Raw genomic sequence first — 21,077 nt, forward strand, 5'->3', positions numbered from 1 at the left:
GGATGGTGAATGTTTTTATTTTACTATTTCAACCCAACTACTCTACTTGTCAGTTTTATGGAACCGACAGTACAAAAAGTGTGGATTTCGATTTTATCCATAAATCTTGACTATAACTTTCCCATGAACTTTCCTGGTGAATTCAAGCTTCAGCAGTAGTACGAGTAGCTATGGCTGCTTTATTTTCATCACAGACCAATTTATCTTCTTCCCTTGTTATTCATTCATACCCAGTGAAGTTGAAGAAGTTCCCTATAAGGAAGAGTGTAAATGTAGCAAAGAAAGTATCTCTGTTTGCAGTTTTAGTGGATAATGGTAAAATGAAAGTCCCATTCAAGTTAAAGGAGGGTCAGTCAAGAAAATTTCATCAACTTCCTTCTGGATTAAAAATGGAAGTTATATCTCAAAAGGGTTTGGATCAGAATACTAATAATAAGCTGAAAAACCCACCTCTTGTTTTTATCCATGGAAGTTATCATGCAGCATGGTGTTGGGCTGAACATTGGCTCCCTTTCTTTTCTGAAAATGGGTTTGATTGTTCTGCTCTTAGCTTGCTTTCTCAGGTAATTCTCTCTTTATGTGTCTCAATCTCATTACTAGTACATGATTGTTTGGAATTTTGGTTGATTGTGTCAGAATTTGTCGCTCAAACATTTTGCAAGTTGTAATGTATATCCTTGATGTATTTCTAGGGTGAAAGTGATGAACCTCCAGGACCAGCAGCAGGTACCCTTGAGGTATGGTTTAAATTTCGAATCTTACAATTTCAAAACTCAATTCTGACAGTATGCTCATAAGGTTCTTGTAAGAGTGTTTCAATAGCTATAGACCTGTTGTTTGATATCTACTGACTAGTTGGCTGCCTGAGGTTTTATATATGTGAACGACTGTGTAGTAGTGCACATAAGATCTCTTTTGATGTACTCTTGAGGCATAGTTTACATTTCTTGTTATGGAATGAGGGATTTGTAGCTCAGTTTTGTAAATTTTTGTAAGTTCTTTGTAAGAAAAAACAATTGGGAGTCTTTTTGCCTAGTTGAATGGCCGAGGTTCTATGTGTGCAAGACCCAATGGACTAATAATCCTTTGGGTTTAGGATCGCAGGCCTTAGATTCACTGTGACTGGAGTTGTCAGGCAGTAGAGGCCATGCACTTGTAGACCAATGACAAGGCTGTAAGCGTATTTCATATATTTATTACTTAGCTCCTGTTTCCTTGAAATTGTGCAGTAGACACATGCTAGTGATGTTGCTTCCTTCATCCAAAAAGAAATTACTGCACCACCGGTGTTACTTGGACATTCATTTGGGGGACTTATTGTTCAGTTTTACTTATCAAGCGTGGAAACTAAAGAAGAAATCCCAGGTAAGCAATTTGTTCTTCCATGCTTATCTAAGTTCTATGAACAAAAAGAAAAGGTGAAATGGGAAATAAATTGAAACATGTTAATCCTTAAAGGGAAGTTTAAACTCAAGTTTTTTCACATTTGAGCAATTTGAAATGCATATATTTGGCATGTCACAGAAATCTGAAGTACTAACACATAGAAAATCCTAAACCTTTGCTATATTTGAAAGTTAAAACTGTACTGACACAAAAATATTTGAGGGTGGGGAAAGATCTCCAATACCAAGGGCACATAAAATACGAACAATGTGACAGAAATTGTTACAAAGGAGGTGGATTTTAAGAACGCCGCTTATATGTTAACTTCGTGAAATATGCCTCAAAAGCATTGTTCTGCAACATTTTTCTATTGTTACATACTTACATTACTACTGAGGTGCTTTCTTTACATGCTTATAATGGAAATTATTTCGTCAACACAGGATCTGCAAATTCACTCCCAAAACTTGCTGGAGCCGTACTTCTCTGCTCAGTACCTCCTACAGGAAATGGGTAACTGCCACAAATTTTGGTTTCTGTAGCTTGTTTCATGATTGACCCTCGTTTTGGTTCCAATTGTTTTGCTTACTGCGCAGTGGGTTGGTGTGGCGATATATGCGTTCTAAACCGATTGCTGCTTTTAAGGTACTCCGTAACTATATTCAATAGAATATTATTTGATGTAGACAGAACCTTGCTTTCTTTATCACTTGGATGGAATCAAATGATTAGTTTAAAATAGTTTCTGTAATTTCATCTCAGAAAACAGATCATAAGTTTTCTATGGCAGTGCAGACTCTAGTATGGTATACAAATGTATGCAAATTTAATGAAATGGATCTCTAGAAAAAAGCCTTTAATGCTTTTAATTGTACAAACTCTTACCAGGTCACAATCAGTTTAGCTGCAAAAGGTTTTGCAACCTCTTTATCTCTTTGTAAGGAAACGTTCTTCTCCCCTGAACTGCAAGACCATCTGACCCGAAGGTTTGTTCACGATCCTTTTTACCTTATACCCGTTGCAAAGATGAGATTGCATACAGTGTATCCTACTATACTCCGTACACACTCAAATGGAGCTTGCATCTTCATTAATATTTTTGTCCTTCCAGCTATCAGAAGTTAATGGTAGAGAGTTCAAGGATGCCATTGTTTGATCTGAAGAAGCTGAATGCATCATTGCCTGTTCCTCGTGTACCAAGATCGTCTTTTGAACTACTTGTTTTAGGTGCAAGTAATGACTTCATTGTGGTGAGTCTAAACTCCAATTCATCTTTTATTATAACTTGAATTTGAAATCTTAGGACAAATGGAAAAATTCATACTCTGATAATTGTACCTTTGGGGTGTAATCTTCAAATTTTCTGAAATGAGCATGTAATTACAATTTGTGTTAAAGATGCAGTCATACAGCTTCCCATCTTCTTTTTGCGTTCATTTCTTTTTTTGGTGTATTAAACTCAAACTGAAACTTAGAACTCTGTAGGATTCTGAAACAGCCATGTTTTACGGTGTTGAACCAGTCTGCATTGAAGGGATTGCTCACGACATGATGTTGGATTGTACATGGGATAAAGGTGCACATGTTATATTATCCTGGTTGAGTAACCGATTTACGTGAACAGATCAATCATCATTACTGCTAGGAAAAGGCTTTTTTGTTGCTTCATAAAAAATGTTGGAATCTTGGGAACACAAATAATTTAGCTTTGTAGCCCTTTACTTCTTCAAGTGATCGGTTTGTAGGTGGTTTTTAGACTTTTGTTCAGTTTTGAAATGTGTCTGGCAGTGAGTGTGTAATCTTTTGGATCCATTTTTAATCCCAAGTTATTAACTTTTTTGTTTCACATTTTGGTCATGATAATCATTATGTGCCTTTTAACTCAAATGCTGGGATCTTGTTGAGCTTCTTTGAGCTAATTCCTTCTCGAATTCGGTTTTCGAGGAAAAGGTTGGACAGTGTTTATACGCTGCGGAAAACCAAATTATTAGCTCCCCTGGAAACTGTAAACATAAAAAGGAAGTTACAAACAGCAGAATGTCTTTGGTCAAATCTCATTGTGTGAAATAACAAAATTTCCATGGAACAGCTTCTTTGATCATTCATTGGGATTTTCATTTCCTATAATTCCAAGACATATCCATATCGAGAAATCTTGGTTTCTTTCAGAATTTCAGTTGAATTGCAGTCAAATTAAGCTGCATAAAGGAGTAATCTTGGTTTCTTTGTCCACTTAAACCTTATATTATGATGGCAGTGTGAAGAAACAAGGGAACCACATGGGGAATTACATTGTTGCCGTGTGATACAGGCAACAGCATGACAGCCCTACATCAGGAAAGGTTACTTTTTTCTTAGCAACTCTCTAATTAAAGATTATCTCATATCTTGGTCTTAACTCTTAATTAGGGAAAATGAAAAGTTACTTGTTATTTCCCAAAATCAAAACCAAGCATGGTCCTGAAAGGGATTTTCTTGTTCGGGTTTTTTTTTGATCTAGCAGCATCACAATTCACAACCAACCATTTTACATATGATCGATTGTGACGATTCTTGCAAAAACACTTGATGGATGAATGTCTAAATTAACTGAACTAATTACATGCTTTTCATATTTGCCAATGGTTAGTTCTGTTATGATTTTGCTAAATAAAGAACGCTTGAGCGGCGCGCAAATAGAGAATTTTCTGTCATTGACATGAGAACAGTAATAGTAAACAACCCACTTTTTAGAAGGAAGCCGGAATTTCCAAGTCTGCTAGTCATGCCGCCAAAGAGAGAATATCTAGAGATTCTAGATTTTGAAATGCAATGTGGTTGCATGGTAAGTGGTGGATATTCCACAGTATCACATATATTCTTCTTTATCACAGACTCTGACAAAGCTTCAAGACTCAAAGACCAAAGAAAGTTGATCATAGAATCTTTTTGACAAACAGAAAAATCTAGAGTACAATTTTGTTTCAACCTGGTGAAATGTGGTAGTGCACAATATGGAAGTTCTTAGGTAGTTTCCACTGTGACACTTTTGACTCCATCTAAGTACTTAACATTATTAGTCTTTGAATAACCTCACTAATAACATACATTTAATTAGCATTTGATTAGTTTAATTGCAAGTACTAATAAAAAAATGCTTAATTTGAACCTTGTTGGAACTTGAATACAACATATGCATGAAGAAGGCCTATAAATTGTAGGATTTGTTTAGAAGATTCAACATATTTTCCTGACTTTCATTAGTTGTAGTGTTCTAACATTCTTCATTATCAGTATAATTTGTCCTTGGCTTCAGTGGCAGCCAATTTTAGCACTAGTGTTGTTAGGAGCAATGTTAATTTTCATGAAGATGAAGAAGAAGAGGAAAATGAAAATGGTGTTCTAATTCATGATGATGAAGATGAGTTGAGAAGAGGTCCATGGACTCTTGATGAAGACAAACTTCTCGTCCATTACATTTCTTGCCATGGCGATCGGCGTTGGAATCATTTAGCGAAATCTTCAGGTAAAATCTATGACACTTCATATATACTCATATGTACATAGTCTCCAGATATCCAAAATGACACTAGTCTGAGTTTATTTTTGTTGATGTCTTTCAGGATTGAAGAGAACTGGTAAAAGTTGCAGATTAAGGTGGTTGAATTATCTAAAACCGGATGTTAAGCGCGGAAACCTTACTATTGAAGAACAGATTTTGATTATTCAACTACAATCGAAGTTGGGCAACAGGTAAATCTTTTGATCAATGCATGAGTATTGCAACATGACCATGCTACATGCGAAACGTGCTAGCTAAGCTAATATCATACGCATCTATTTTGCTTCAAATGTCGAACGAAAATTAACCTATATGCAATTGTGCAGGTGGTCCAGAATTGCAAAACATCTACCAGGAAGAACAGATAATGAAATAAAGAACTACTGGAGAACACGCGTGCAAAAGCAAGAAAGACAACGCCTCAAGTTCGATCCTAATAACATGCCTGCACTGGTTCCTGATCACGCAATGGGATGCTTTGCACCTAGGACAACAATGGACATAATAGGGGATATGAATTGCAACACAAGTCAAGCCCTCGTAAATAATACCGCAAGCTGCACCTCTTCAACGTCATCATTGGTGCCAAATTCAACAATAAGCATCTCAAGGGCATTTGTTGATACGTCAGGAGACTCAGGACACCATAATACTCACACTACTAATAATGGTACTGCTGAGTATGATATCAACGGTTCTGCATTTCCAAAGGCAATTGACTGTAGTTATCAAATGATTAACGATTGTGGTAATGTTTATGATTACATGGATGCTTTAATCAACTTGGGAAACTCGATATCGAGTCGCTGCCACATCACAGAAGACAACGCGGTCTTGGACGATCAGACGGCAATAAATGATCTTTGGAAGTGGTGACATGTGCGGATCCTAAAATCAGGAGGCACTGCATTGCATTGCGTTTGCATATCATGAACCTATGTGATCTGTTCAATTTGGAGATATTTGTCCCAGAGCATCACCAATGGAGGGTGATTTTTTTTATTTTCACGACATCTATGATTTTAGATCCCAATTAACACAAATTCATCTCCGGTGGTTGGATCCTACAAACTAGGAGGGATGGGAAAATAAATATGAAAGTGTTAAAGAAAGTCTTATTTACACCTTACACCTCCACGTCATATTTTCAATTATTTTATTAATATTTAAAAATTAGTTAAAGTAAACATAAACGGTTAAGATCCCTTCGCTAATGGAGATAGTTTTTTAACCATGGAGTCTTATATTTACTACTAGTGGTTTGCCCGTGCTTTGCACGGGCTTAAGTTCATCATCCAAGTAAATTACACTTTTACGAAACCTATGCACATTTTAGCGTTGTGCTCGTGAGGTCCGCGATTCTGTATGTTAGGCAAATTAATGTCTAAACATTGAAAAAAATTGAACCCCAAAAGAGCATATGAGATACAATTGATTGAAGGATCAAAAATGTTTTGTGCGGTGCCTATTTAAAACAAAAACTAACAATCCCTTTGTTCCGTGTCCCAAAATGCACTTACACATTACAACTGTCCCCAGTACGAAGCAGAATATGGTTACTAAAGATCGAATGACTCTTTTGTCTGTCTTTTGCATCCTCAGCTCTAACCGAGATACATAGTTTGCCTTCTCCCTCATTTGACTAACTTCACTTTCAACCACTTTTTTTTGTATCTTAAAATGCGAGCCAAATGTGTCCCAAAAAATGTCAAACATATTGTTATACCACTGCATCTTGACAGCTAACCATCAGCAAGTACTTAAACTTATTGCAACACCAGAAAGAAGCACACCAAGGCACCATTCAGTGGCATGAAAACACAGACCAAAATCAGAAATTAAATAAGGACTACGGATAAACTATAATATCTGCATGGTAGAAATGGTGTCTTAATCCCCTGAAAAGAATTCAAAATGCAGCATTAACTCCAATAACAATGTAAAATGCAATTAGCATGACCTACTCCAGCATTGTCCTTCAACTACAGGTTTCATATCTCAAAGTAATCACATACATCGTATTAAAACTGATGCGTTTTATTCAAACAATTGGATCAGAGATTCTGTGATCTTCAAAAGAATAAATTGTTTCTAGCTTACCTTGGTTGTTGTACCTTCAATGGAGAATGTGAATGTCTTTGACTGGTTTGCATCTAGAAAATAAGAATACCTTTGAGAGGTTTGCATCTATGTATGGGTTAAGATTGACATTCGAGAATTTGAAATCTCATATGAACTTACTGGACAAAGATTAGAAACGAAAATATATTAGATGAGAATCTCAGAATAAAAAAAACCCACGGTTCTTGTCAAAAACATGCCGCGTACTAACTCCTAAAAAAGTCAATAAAATGGTTTCCCAAACCAAACTAAGAAGTTGATCACACTGATAAGACCCAGTAAGACAACCCTTCGAGTAAAGGTATGAAATAATCAGCATACTATTTAAATAACTTTTTGACATGGGTATAATTGCCTTTATAAGAAGTAACATTTCCACCTTAATTCGCCACCTTCGAGCCCGTCCAGTTTGTGATAATGGTGAGAGTAATGTATTATGATGTGTAAAAAAAAAATTAACACAGATTTTTGCATTTATAGATGTAGTATGTATATTTAAGTGCACCTGCCGATGGTACATCAAATGCCCCTTTCATCATTACAACTCCTTGTGGTCTTCCGAATCTGCCAATCCCCATGAGTCAATACACCCAGCCGGACATCTACATTAAAATTATCTGGATATCCAATTAATTTGTTTTATATGCTTCAAAAAAAACGGAATTATTAAAATATAAAATTTAATGAGAAAAGAATACACATAACAACAATCCAATTTTTGTTAGCATGAGTAGTGGCCATATGTAGTCCTTATTCTGGTAAGAGTATAAAAATAAGAAAAGAATATAGAGTACACAAAGATATGGAACAAAAATAAGTAAGCCGCAAACGCTAAAAAAATAGTGTAGAAGATTAAGAGATATCTCGAGAATAAGAGATTACCACCAGAGTTGTGTGCTTCACAATTTTTGGACAATTAGCCACAGTTCAAGCCTTACCATAATTGTGCAGCCATGATGAAGTGGTGGCTTACCATTTTGAAGAGTAAAGGCTTTAACGGAAAAAAACAAAATCCATATCCTTGACAGCCAATCAAGGTATAGAGCTTTGCGGACACTGGTGATAAGTCCACTTATTTGCAAATGATCTATGAAGGTTGATATTTTGATGCGTCGTGATCATCCATCCATTCTCTGTCTCTCAACTAAATTTATGTCCTCCATGATGTCTTCAGTTTGTAACTGCATAGATGCAAAAGAAGCTTAGCTTATGTAATAAATCATTTAAATTTTCTAAAGCAAACAACAACTCCAGGCGGGTATAACTTACTATTATGCGTTGGGTCTAATAGTGATTGAAGTCTCCTTATTCGTCGGTGTTCATCAATTAATCTTTCAGCAATCAAGTCCATCTCCTTGGATATTTTATAATTATCTTCATGATTTTATTTTCTCTATCCGCATCAAGAGAGTGGAGGTATGAACTTTAGATGCAACTGAACCCCTGATTGTTCAGAGAATTCTATGATAGTCTCTCCAAGTTTTCGACCTTTTAATTTATGTAATAGGTGTTAAAACTAAAAACGATTATCAGAGCTAAATTAGATTTAATTTGTGACCTTTTAATGAGGCCCGAGCTTAATTAGAATTGTATCACAGCTTGAAATAGCCATTATAGCCAAAATTATCTGAATCCTGAAATTTTAATGTCATACTCTCATTCAGCAAACTGCTTCAAAGGGGTTATTAACACTTATAGTATGATTCAACTTTCATGCCTACTAACGTGATAGTCCATGATTGTGGTTTGCTTGTTGTTGTTAGTTATACTACAAGCCTACTAATCTATTTAAACTTCAGAATTAATCAGAGAAGAGATCTATACCTATTTTTGGGAATTATTCCCAATAACCTTGCCATCGATAATATAACAAAGTTGTATATATAATTTGAGTATAATTGATGAAGAGAAAAATTTGAGAAATAAATAGACAAATGGAGAAGAGGGTTAGGGTTTTGTACCAAATATGATACCTTTTCCAGTAAAAATCACACCAAGCTACAAAATAAAACAAAAACAGAATAGGGTTAGGTTTACAAATGGAAAATAGGATTTTGTTGAATCGAAAACAGTACTAAAAAAAATGAATACATTAATAGGAAACCTAACATAATGAAATCAACTTCAACTGAACTTGATTCTCCGAAGCCTGCAAAAAATAAATGATAGAACCTTCAAGTGATTGGTTCTGTTTTCGAAAATAACCCCAAGATTTTTATAAAAAACCCTTGAGATTGTTATCAAAAACCATATAGCATTTTTTTGGCTCCGTAAGGTTTCATGGGAGTAGGGAGAATATTGAGGCGGAGAAACGCGAGCGAAGATTAAGCTTATTTTCGGGAAGGTACTTATCTCTTTTCCCATTTCGTGTATGGCAAAAACATCCAAAAGATTTCAAAACCGCAAATCCTGAGATAGGAAATGAGAGATACGTGGGGCCGAAAAAATGAATGTTGGTGGCGTGAAAAAACGAAGTCACGTGGGGTCGTAAAAATGAATGTTGGTGGTGGTCTCTCAATTGGTCTAAGTATGTTCGGTGGGGTCAGAAGCTCTAGAATTTGGGCGTGATACAGCTTTTAACCACAGCAGAGTATTTTCTCCTTAAACTACATATATAATATGTGTGAAATCCCCTAAATAAAAGTCTTAATTAAATTTTCACGTAGAATTTTTTACACCCATTGTTGGAAATGCTCTTAGAAAATTAAGATGCATATGCATTTTTACTTGATCACTAGAATTCTAGAACTAATTACACTAGTTCTTTTTTCTTAGATTGACTATTGGGCTTGGGTTTCAAAACTAAAGTTAGCCACTGTTTTTCTTCTTTTTTGTCTCTTTCTTTTCTTTTTCTAAGCAGGGATTTTTATTTAATGAACAAAATTTTACTGTATAAAAACATGATTGATTTGATGATGATGATGATGATGATGACGTGAGATAAGGAAAGAACACGAATAAAGAATAAATAAAGGAGACAAGAATTTAACGTGACTCGGCGAATTATGTCTACATCCACGGACGAATCCCCGTAGGAAGATTTATTGATGTATTAGCTAAGATACAATGATTTGTTTGTTCCCTTCTACGATTTCGTGGTGTACTTTCGTGTGTATCAGCCTATCCGTTACAGTTCAGATCCCCTCTATTTATACAGTTGAATTTATGAAATAAACCCTAAATTCGAGATAAAACCTATTTGTGATAACTTGGTCAGTAAGATATCTGGAATTTTCTAGAATTTTTCCCAACGACTTGGCCAGCAAGCAATCCAGAAACTTCTTCTACGGTTTTCGCATTGGGTCGGAGGAAAAAAAGTCAAACTGTCACAGGCCAACGGGTTTGACCAACATGCCTTGACTTTGACCGGCGGGGTAGATTTTGATCGACATGCGTTGACTTTTTATTGTTGATTGCGGCTATCGAACTTTGACTGGTAGGACTGGGCTGATAGTCTGGATGGTAGAATGCAGAAAAACCCCGGGACCTAGTCCAGATTTGAACACCACACTGTATTAAGCTGCTACAGACACTAGCCTACTACAAGTTAACTTCGGACTGGAATGTAGTTGATCCCTAACCAATCTCACACTGATTAAGGTACAGTCGTGTTCCTTATACCTTTGAATCCCAGCGGGATTCTACGCACTTGATTGCCTTAGTTGATCTCACCCACAACTAAGAGTTGCTACGACTCAAAGTTGAAGACTTGATAAACCAATTTGTCTCATAAAGAAAAGTCTATTGAATAGATAAATCTGTCTCCCACAAAAATACCTATGCGTTTTGTTCCGTCTTTTGATAAATCAAGGTGAACAGGAACCAATTGATACATCGGACTTATATTTCCGAATAAAGCCTAGTAATAATATCAATCACCTCACAATAGTCTTAATCGTATGGTAGCGAAACAAGATATTGTGGAATCACAAACGATGAGACGAAGATGTTTGTGAATATTTTTTATCTTGCCTATCAGAGATTAAATCTCGAGCAAATATTAGAGAAGATAGTACTCAATACGATAGAATAAAGCAAGATCAGAACACGCAACTACAGAGAAAATAGTTGGGTCTGGATTCACAATCTCAATGAAGTCTTTAAGTCGTTAACTTATGATGGTTTTAGAAATACCTAGGTTAAAGTAGAATCGACTCTACTCGCAACTAGTATCACACAGGAGGTATGGGTATTATGTAATACCCGACAATTTCAATTTCCTGTTTCGTGGGTGCGCTAGGTTCGGGTTTGGTTTTGTTTGTGAACCGTTAGACTTTTTCAAGCTTGTGATTGATTAACTAAGTTAACCATATTCATTTAGCATTTTCTTCAATGAATTCTCTAGAACGTGTTATATACCTTACTACACCTTTGTTCTTAAGTATAAGTTACCATGCAAGGAAGCTAAAAGCCACCAGGTTTTAGTCTCCCCTTATAATAACTCTAGGGTGCATTAAGTCGCATAATTAGGGATAAAAGAGAATTAGAAAAATAAGAAAAGAAAATAAACGCATAAAAATCATTATAATGGGAGATGGGAAAAATACATTAAGTGCTTTTTATTACATTTAATACTAAGAGAAAGAAATGCAAGGTATAAAGAGAAAGAAATACAAGGTTTAAGTTTCTGGACATACAATAGTTTGCATGTTGAATTTCATCTGAGAGTGGAGAAAGAAATCTAAGGAAAATTATAGAAGCTTCAACTAATTCGAGGTAGGTTTTACTAACTCGTCTTTATTGGATTGTTTCCTTGTGTTTGTGAAAATTGTTGAGATTTTTAAAAGTTCTGATATTGATTCTTTGTATTGTGATGACTCCTCTTATTTAGTTTTTATTAAAACCATATATTTACATGTTGATACCTTGCTATGTTTTGTTATTATAAATCTGATTTCAATGTTGTGTTGATATTTCCTTCCACAATAAGTATGATTTTTGGTAATTGCCTTTTGGACTTATGGAACTCAAGATGTTTGTTAAAATAATTGTGAAGGATTCTGGCGTTGTGTAGCATTTTTACTGTTGCACTATTTGGGTTCTAATGATTGAAAATGTTATTTGTGGATTTCAATTTGAGGATTCTGAAATGAATTGTTAGCAACTAATCGTTTTGAAAGGTGAGTTCATGATTGATCGTTAGTTGGAAATGTCCCCCAAGTTAACGAAATGTAGATTGGGTAATGATTCCCAAGGGGTCTTGAGTCCCCAACCATCGATGGTAGTGGTGTCCGTACCAAGGAAACACGAGAGGTGGAGCACGAACAAAGGCAACTCGTGCCATGAACTTAACTTCATGTTTTATGTAAAGTTAGAAAATGATTTTGTAACAACTCTTCTGACATGTTTGCATTTCCTTTGCATTTGGTGTTTTGATGGTCAATCTCTGAATTATGTTGTTGTCTCTTGGTTTTTGATGAATTTCCTAATGTCAGTAACTATTGTGAACTGTCTGCGAGCCTTCCAAAATTAATCGTTCTTATTCGAAGTTCTTACTTACCCTTTATTGTTATATCTTTCCTTTGTTTTAATCACGACGTTTTGGTACTCCTTTGAAGACAGGAAAGTATACTTATTGAGTTGTCATCTCACTCCAATTGAGTTCTTGCAGATTTTATCGAAGGACAAGGCGAATAGGAGTTGCTACTTTAAAGAGTGGATTGTTCTTTGTCTTACTTCTATGTACTTTGCTTGGATGTTTCACTTGAGATTGATGTTGGAGACTTGAATTTATGTTTTACTTTCTTAGAAGTTTGTTTTTGATAACATTTGAAAAGATTTCCAATTTTATTAAAGGTATTTTCTAAGTTAGCTTGAGAATTACAGCTGAAAACTTCATTTTCTGACAACCAAAACTGTGGACTGTTGACTGCGAAACTGGCACCACTAGGTAGGGATTTAGGTGACACTTTCTTTAAAAATAAATGTTCCTCTATATCTACTTTATAATGGGTTAAAAGTTCTTGCCATTTAGATTTATCATTTAGGATTTATTGCTCTCTATATAGAGCTTGTCAGGACTGAAAACTGTAGGTTCGCAGTTCTGTGACCATATTAGAACACTCGATTCACAGACCAAACAAACTCGTAAGTTAGATTTTTCAGGTGTATTCGAAAGCTGAGTCTGTCTACTTTTTAAATTGGGGTCAACCATTTGAGCTTATAACGAATTATGTGGAGCCTCGACAAGACAGGCTGTTGAGACGTTAGTTTAGCGACGTTTCTGCCCAGATTTTGCCGTACATTTCTTTTGTCTTCTGTTCTTTTGTACTTCGAAATATTAAGAGTTGTTAGGTGAATATAACCTCTGTAGTGATACTAATTAAGGCCTGTTTAATAAGATTAGAGCATAAAATGGAAGGGAAAGAAATATATTTGAGTTTCGATACCCGCCCGTAACCTCTAGAATTCGGGTTAAATCCATGATCCGAATTTTGGGGTGTTACAGATTAGGTTCCCAGTTGCTAGAGTTCTCCCTTATATAGTTTTCAAATCATAGTTTGCAATCAATGTTACCTTGGTAATAAAGCATTCAATATTCACCGTTAGATGAAAGCCTGATTAGACTCAATCTAATATCTTTCAACCGTTAGATCGAACTTAGCTTGTTACACACAAATGAAAAGTGACTTCATTTAGATATGGGTAACCATACCTAAACGTGTACACCTTACTAGTTAACCAAAGTTAACCAAAGTTAGCCATATAAACAATTTCATATCAACCTTGTTCATCTTAACACAACTAGTTCAAATGACTCTCAAACGAATCTAGTTCTAGAGTTGTTCATTCTCATAGAAGTATACAAGACACAATTGAAGCAAAATCGATTTTGATTCACTCGAATCAATTCATGAACATAATAGCCACGGTTTGTAAAAGATTGCATTCCTTAATTTATAAATGTATTAGTTCATGAATAAACCGATTTTAGAACACAACCTACTCAAGTATGCAAACGGGTACGCATACCTAAGTGGCCGGACCTGGTCTGGGTTCGCCAGTATGCAAACGGGTACGCATACTGATAAGTTGAATTTCCGGACTTGAACTTATGCCGGTACACATACGGGCATGCATACTAAGTTCTCGAACTTTCAACTAACCAACCAGTAAGCATACGGGTATGCATACTATGGTTCCCGGACTTGGAATAACTTGCAACAGTTAGCCTACAAGTACGCATAATGTGCTATATCCAATCATGGTTAATTCTTCTAAATTCCCATTTCAATCATTAAAACATTCTTAGAATACGACAATAGCTGTCTCACACAAACTATTAGCTTCAAAGCAATTTTCAAGTGATCGATAGATCAATACGAAATATTCCGAGTCTACATCAAATGATTGTATCACACAAATCATGTAAGATGCTACCATGCGATTTTCACATGATCATCTTTTGACTTTCGTCAAGAATATAAGATGAACTTGGTTAAAGTGAAATCTTACCAACACATATTTCGAGAAATATGTAAGCGAGTTAAACTCGGTTCTAAATATCAAATGTGCAAAATCGAAGTCTATATAGCTATACGACTTTTGTCTTAAATAGGAGACAAAGTAGATAGACTTTTGAGTGATAGATGAGTTCAAGTCTCCACATACCTTTTGTTGATGAAGTTCCACAAGCTCTACTTAGTAGTTCTTCGTCTTTAATCGATGAACGTCGTGAAGTCTAAAGCTCAACTACACTTTCTATCCTAATCCGAGACTTAGCTATAAGTAGACTATAAATCAAGACTTATAGTTTTGGCAACTAAACTTGGCAAACAAGCTTGAGATAGCAACGCTTGCGAGTTCGACCGAGCAGTGCTCTAATAACAATATCTTTAACCTTATTGATCGGGTCTTACCAGTTTATCTTTCGAACCTTGTTCTTTCCTCAACCGTATTTTATTTATCATTGTTATTATCTCTTAAAATCTGTTTGCCAAGATTACTTGCCTGTTTTTCAAACTTTTACTCTACTAGCAATCTCTCTGCAACTATACTTGCAATTTATTGGCAACTTTCTTTTAAATGAATCATATGGGTTCTATTAATGAATTGGGTACTATTACTGCCCCTGTGATGGACGATATGCCTTTACAAGAGCCCACTATGATTCAATATGGTGTAAAACTAAATTATTATTTTTTTACTCTTTGATCCCAAATTGCGAGTCTGCGACCATATTTTCCTCAAGTAGGGGATAAAAGGTATATCTAAATGGTTCCACCCCACAACCCACTTAAGGAGAACCTACGGATGCATTAGGAATGGATTATGAAATATTCTCTTGTGAAAGGTTGGCTAGTTGGTGCCATGGAACCAGAATTAATGAATGTATTCGCTTGCTTACCTACTGCAAAAGATGTTTGGGATAATGTGAAACAGAGATACTATGAAAAGGAAAATAAATTAATTCTTTACGATTTGTCCCGTAAGGTTATGAAAATAAAACGAGTGAGTCGACCGGTGAATTTATTCTTATCTTACGGTTATTTGGAAAACTTGATTATCGTAAACCAATTACATTTACCTAAGAGGGCATCATTAAAATTCGCAAAGCAGCTATAGATGAAGAACGGGTTTCTTTATTCCTTGCTAGTCTTAATGATTGTTATAATTCTGTCAGAGAAGAAATATTTCGTAGTACTCCACTTCCTGGACTGGCTTTTTCGATTGTGAGGCATGAAGCACAACGTCGTAGTAATAATGAGTCAAGTTGTTTACTCCCACCATAGCTATGATAGTCAACAAATTTGGGAATAATTTTTTGTCCCAACAATCATCCTTAACAAATGTAAGCGGAAAATATACTTACTCTGGAAATGGTAAGCACACGATGTAAAAATGCTTCAAGAAGATTGGTTATCCTGAATGGCGGAACACTCAATCCAAATCAAATAAAGGGAATGTAAAACACTTATTTGTTCTACTGAGATGACAGTCCCAGCAACAAAAACTACTCCGACGGTCGATGATCTTACTTCAATTATGGATCATCTCACTCTCCAAGAGTCAGGTAATATTGTCCTAGCTTTAATAACTGCTAATACAAACAAAGATCATGGTTGGATTTTTGACTCTGGTGTAACTAACCATATGATCACTTGAAGCCTTCATTCCAAACGACTTGTATGCACCAAATTGTTCAGCCGTTCACAATGAAAATGGTGTTACATATCTATTTATTGGAGATGGGATAGTTGATTTGAATTCTTCCTTAACTTAGAACATACTTTTTTAATTCCCTCTCTTTGTAATAATTTGTTTTCAGTATCAGAAGTGATTCCGCAATTAAATTGTTTAGTGTTAATTTATTTGACTTTGTGTTTCCTACAAGATCTCAGCAACATGATGATAATTGGGCGTGGTACTAAGAAAGAGAGACTGTATTATATAAAAAATGTATGTGAAGTATGGTCTTTGTCTTCAAAGGGGTCTTCCAGTACCAACGAATATCAAATACAATTATGGCATCACCGCTTAGGTCACGTTTGTTTTGGTTATTTGCAACATTTGTTTCCAACTTGAAAACCTTCGTATTGTAATTGTGAAACTTGCATTTTAGAAAAGCGTTGTCGTACTAATTCTAATAGAAGACTGGTTCCATTTGCTTTGGTTCGTTCTGATATTTGGGGCCTTTGTCGAATTACTAGGAATTCTGGATTTTGATGGTTTGTTCAGTTTGTCTATGATAGCACTCGTATGACTTCACTGTATTAAATGGAAAGTAAAAGCGATGTAGATGATATTTTTAAATACTCCTCCGTCCCAAATTAGACGAGCTAGTTTTAGTTTGCACAATTTTTAAGGCAAGGAGCGAAGAGGAGTATGTTTAAGTATTTTTTACAATTATACTCTTATGGATAGTAACTAGTAAAACTTAGAAATGATTTATCTCTTAAATTATACCACGGTTTTTCGTAAACTTTATATGAAAAGCATTTTAAAACACCTACATAACGAATATAAACATGGCTATCAAATTATATATATTTCTTATAATAACAATAATCAATTAAAAGGGTAGTTTTAGAAATATTCTCTTGATTAGAGAGATAGCTGATCTATTTATAGGACAAAATTTAGAATCAACTAGCTCATCTAATTTGGGACGGAGGGAGTATGTTCGTTATATGATTCAAACACAATTCTCAACCACTTTGTAGGTTATTCGCTCTGATAATGGTGGTGAATATATAAATGAACCTTATAAAGTTATTTCCAAGAACACGGTTTAATTCATAAGGCTACTTGTCCATCCACACCATAACAAAATGATGTTGTGGAAAGGAAGAACAGACAATTACTTGAGATTACTAGAGTTTGCTTAATTGGAGCAAATATGAGGCCACTATTTTGGGGAAGAAGCCATTACTACTGCAGTGTATCATCTGAATCGCGTACCCACTAGTGTTTCGAAATTTCGAACACCTATGGATAAATTGGCTTCATTTGTGACAATCCTTTTCAACTTAAACTTCCTCTTAGAGTATTTAGGTATGTAGTTTATGTACACATACAAAAGCATCTGCGCAACAAACTTGAACCATGTGCTTTAAAGTGTGTATTTTGTTGGTTATTATCTGTACCAGAAAGGTTACATGTGTTATCATTGTTAGAGCATTGCTCGGTTGAACCCACAAAGTATTGGTATGTCAAGGTTGGTTGTCATATGTTAGTTTCAAAACTCGTTTCAAAACTCAAGTCGCTTGATTAATTATTAGAGTCAACTTTGTTAGGTTAGACTAAAATTTTGAGACATACAATCTGAAGATGTATCGACATCAACGAACACATCATCCTTATGTTCAAGGTTAGTAATACAAGACTTGACTTGTTTCCATTCCTATATACGTTACTTTCAAGTCGTTTAGATTGAAAACATAACATGTGAAGGTGTTTGAGGGTGAAAACGGTTTCTGCTGATTTCCGTAATTTCGGGCGTGTGGGTGAGAAACGAGTCTAAACCCTAAACAATGTAATGCAAGGGAATACTTTATATTCGAGAGATCAATCTGTACAAATCCGTCCTAAACCAAGAAATGGCCGTTCCAGACTTTTTTCGGTCACAAAGAGGAGGAGAAGGGTTGGTTTTGGGGAGGGGACCAAAGAGAGTGTTGAGACCAGAATAGTTGATTCTGGAAGAGTAGTTGTTTTGTGACTTGTATCAGAAAGTGGGAAGCTAACAAATGAGAAAGCTAGCAAACTTTTTCTGAGTGTTGTATGCTCCTGACAAGAACTTGTTCTTCGGTGGAAATAGGTAATGCCTATTTATACAAGTCGAAGTGAAACGTACTCTGGTCTCACTAAGAAAAGGAAAACAGGTGAGTAAATGGGAGGAGGTGGTAACCGGTAACGCTTGGAATTAATGTTCCATAAAAGAAAGCGTTTCACCATTACTCCCTGTATTTACTAACCGCCTCATCCTTATGACACTTTCTTATAACGAGCGTAGTGTACGCCGCACGCTGTAAACCGCCAAACCAATACCCAATGAGCATCCCTCAGTTTGTGACATGTGTTGATGTCTCGAGTGTTTTCGTGGAAAACATGTAGCATGTTGTTGTTGTCTAGCAAGTTGAGCTTGGGAGACTTGTCGGCTCGGTGGTGACCTTCAACGATCGAGATTTTGCATCTTAAGAGGAAGGTAGCCGTTGATTATTGCAATATTTCGTTTGGTAGCCAGTGGCATGAAAGTATGACCAGTATGGCTTTAATGTGGACCAGTTTAGGCACGTCCAAAAGTCAGGGTTTTGGCGTTATTTAGGCGCGACCAAACTAGGGACAAAAGTTGCCATGTGTTAGCTGGTAACCTTGGACGGCTAAGATCTGCATTTTAGATGAAAAGGTGGCCGCTGATTGTTGCAGGCCTTCGTTTTGGTAGCCGCATAGGGAAGGTCGGCATGGTATGGCGTGGCAAGGTGATTGGCATGCCATTGGCACATGTGTCATGGCATGCCCTGGCGCAATTTGGTGTGGCCAAAACTAGGGTTTTGGACCAAAGGTTACCATGCGTTGCTTGGCGACGTTGGACGGCTAGGATTTGCATCTAGAATGGAAGGGTGGCCATTGATCGTCGCACGCCTTCGTTTTGGTAGCAGCATGGGGAAGGCCGGCATGGTATGGCGCGGAAAGGTGGTTGGCATGCCATTGGCACATGTGGCATGGCATGCCTTGGCGTGGTTTGGCGTGGCCAAAACTAGGGTTTTGGGCCAAAGGTTACCATGCATTGTTTGGAGACCTTGGACGGCTAGGATTTGCATCCAGGATGGAAGGGTGGCCGTTGATCGTCGCACGCCTTCGTTTAGGTAGCCGCATAGGGAAGGTCGGCATGGTATGGTGCAGCAAGGTGGTTGGCATGCCATTGGCACATGTGGGATGGCATGCCTTGGCGCGGTTTGGCTTGGCCAAAACTAAGGTTTTGGGCCAAAGGTTATCATGCGTTGTTTGGCGACCTTGGACGACTAGGATTTGCATCTAGGATGGAAGGGTGGTCGTTGATCGTCGCACGCCTTTGTTTCGGTAGCCGCATAGGGAAGGTCGTCATGGTGTGGCGCAGCAAGGTGGTTGGCATGCCATTGGCACATGTAGCATGGCATGCCTTGGCGTGGTTTGGCGTGGCCAAAACTAGGGTTTTGGTCCAAAGGTTACCAGGCATTGTTTGGCGACCTTGGAAGGCTAGGATTTGCATCCAGGATGGAAGGGTGGTCGTTGATCGTTGCACGCCTTCGTTTTGGTAGCCGCATGGGGAAGGCCGGCATGGTGGGGCCAAGGCCAATGACGCGGATGGCTTGGAATAGTGGGGCCAAGGGTTTGGTACGGACGGCTTGGCATGGTGGGGCCAAGGAAAGGTGTGGTTGGCTTGGCATGGCGGGGCCAAGGGTTTGGCATTCTATTGGCGCATGGTGCAGATAGCATGGTTGGGGCCAAGGCAAGGCGCGGTTGGCTTGGCATGGTGGGGCCAAGGGTTTGGCATGCCATTGGCGCATGGTGCGGCTAGCATGGTTGGCATGCCTTGGCGCGGAGATGTGGCTGGCATGGTTTGTCATTGACACAGTGGTGCGGCTGGCATGGTTGGCATGCCTTGGCGTGGAGATGTGGCTGGCATGGTTTGCCATTGGCACAATGGTGCGGCTGGCATGGTTGGCATGCCTTGGCGTGGAGATGTGGATGGCATGGTTGGTATGACTTGGCGCGGAAATGTGGCTGGCATGGTTTTCCATTGGCACAATGGTGCGGCTGGCATGGTTGGCATGTCTTGGCACGAAGATGTGTCTGGCATGGTTTTCCATTGGAACAGTGGTGCGGCTGGCATGGTTGGCATGCCTTGGCGCGGTAGCATGAGAATTAGGGCTTGGCATAGATGATGTCGGTCAATGTTAAGGGTTCTACCGTGGAACATGACACATAAAAAAAAAGGTACCCTGGTAATTCTTACGTAGGCATGTTGATCGATTCAATAAATGTGTTAATGGTCATAGTGACGTCATGTCAGTTGTACGGTTTTATAATTTTAACCCTAATTTAAAAACCACCATCAACATTAAGTCCCCTGCTTAGCTCGGAACATGAGCATTGTTGTGAGGTAAGCATAAGATGGTGACGGTCAAGGACAAAAATCGAAATGACAAGTCATGGAAAGATGGTCAGGAAGGTCCGACTAACCTTTTTCGAGAGGTAAGGAGAGTCCATGATCCTCGTGTTTGGCGGCCTTGCGTAGATTCTATTCGTGGTGTAGACCGTGAAGTGGTGAGATGAAGATCGTCGGCTTAGTCTGGATATGCATCACCTTGGCTGGGTTAGGGAACATCATGACGCAGGATTGGCGAGTTGTCGGTGTTGGTGCGGCAAGTCATGGCGCGGACGACTTGGCATGGTGGGGCCAAGGTAATGGCGTAGTTTGGTGAAGCAAAGCATGCAGACGGCTTGGCATGTGGGGCCAAAGCATGGCGCGGTCGTGGCGAGGAAAGCATGGCGGATGTCTTGGCGTGGTGGGGCCAAGGAAATGACGCAGTTTGGTGAGGCAAAGCAT

At 37.6% G+C, this 21,077-nt stretch overlaps 2 protein-coding genes and 1 long non-coding RNA gene across 4 annotated transcripts; 2 read left to right on the top strand and 1 right to left on the bottom strand.

Moving 5' to 3' along the window:
- Positions 1–149: 149 nt before the first annotated feature.
- On the top strand, positions 150–3,232 carry LOC113273840. Of its 2 annotated transcripts, none has more exons than XM_026523433.1 (8): positions 150–563; positions 693–737; positions 1,233–1,365; positions 1,830–1,899; positions 1,983–2,031; positions 2,275–2,372; positions 2,498–2,636; positions 2,872–3,232. In XM_026523433.1, exons 1-8 carry the CDS (start codon positions 171–173, stop codon positions 3,004–3,006), a joined length of 1,062 nt encoding a protein of 353 aa, XP_026379218.1. In that variant the 5' UTR covers positions 150–170; the 3' UTR covers positions 3,007–3,232. The 2 variants fall into 2 exon arrangements, with proteins under 2 accessions (XP_026379218.1, XP_026379219.1); XM_026523434.1 differs by having other exon boundaries at positions 2,909–3,232.
- Positions 3,233–4,150: 918 nt separating this feature from the next.
- On the top strand, positions 4,151–5,999 carry LOC113272466 (transcription factor MYB62-like). The gene is made up of 4 exons (XM_026522294.1): positions 4,151–4,210; positions 4,636–4,891; positions 4,989–5,118; positions 5,254–5,999. Exons 1-4 carry the CDS (start codon positions 4,151–4,153, stop codon positions 5,801–5,803), a joined length of 996 nt encoding a protein of 331 aa, XP_026378079.1. The 3' UTR covers positions 5,804–5,999.
- A 329-nt stretch (positions 6,000–6,328) lies between these two features.
- LOC113275383 lies at positions 6,329–9,410 on the bottom strand. Its single transcript, XR_003323566.1, has 2 exons — positions 8,318–9,410; positions 6,329–8,229 (listed from the first exon to the last, which is right to left on the bottom strand). It is a non-coding gene; the product is annotated as an uncharacterized LOC113275383 (long non-coding RNA).
- Between the last annotated feature and the right edge of the window lie 11,667 nt (positions 9,411–21,077).

Source organism: Papaver somniferum, chromosome 4 (assembly GCF_003573695.1).
Source record: "Papaver somniferum cultivar HN1 chromosome 4, ASM357369v1, whole genome shotgun sequence".
In the NCBI taxonomy this organism is placed as follows: domain Eukaryota; kingdom Viridiplantae; phylum Streptophyta; class Magnoliopsida; order Ranunculales; family Papaveraceae; genus Papaver; species Papaver somniferum.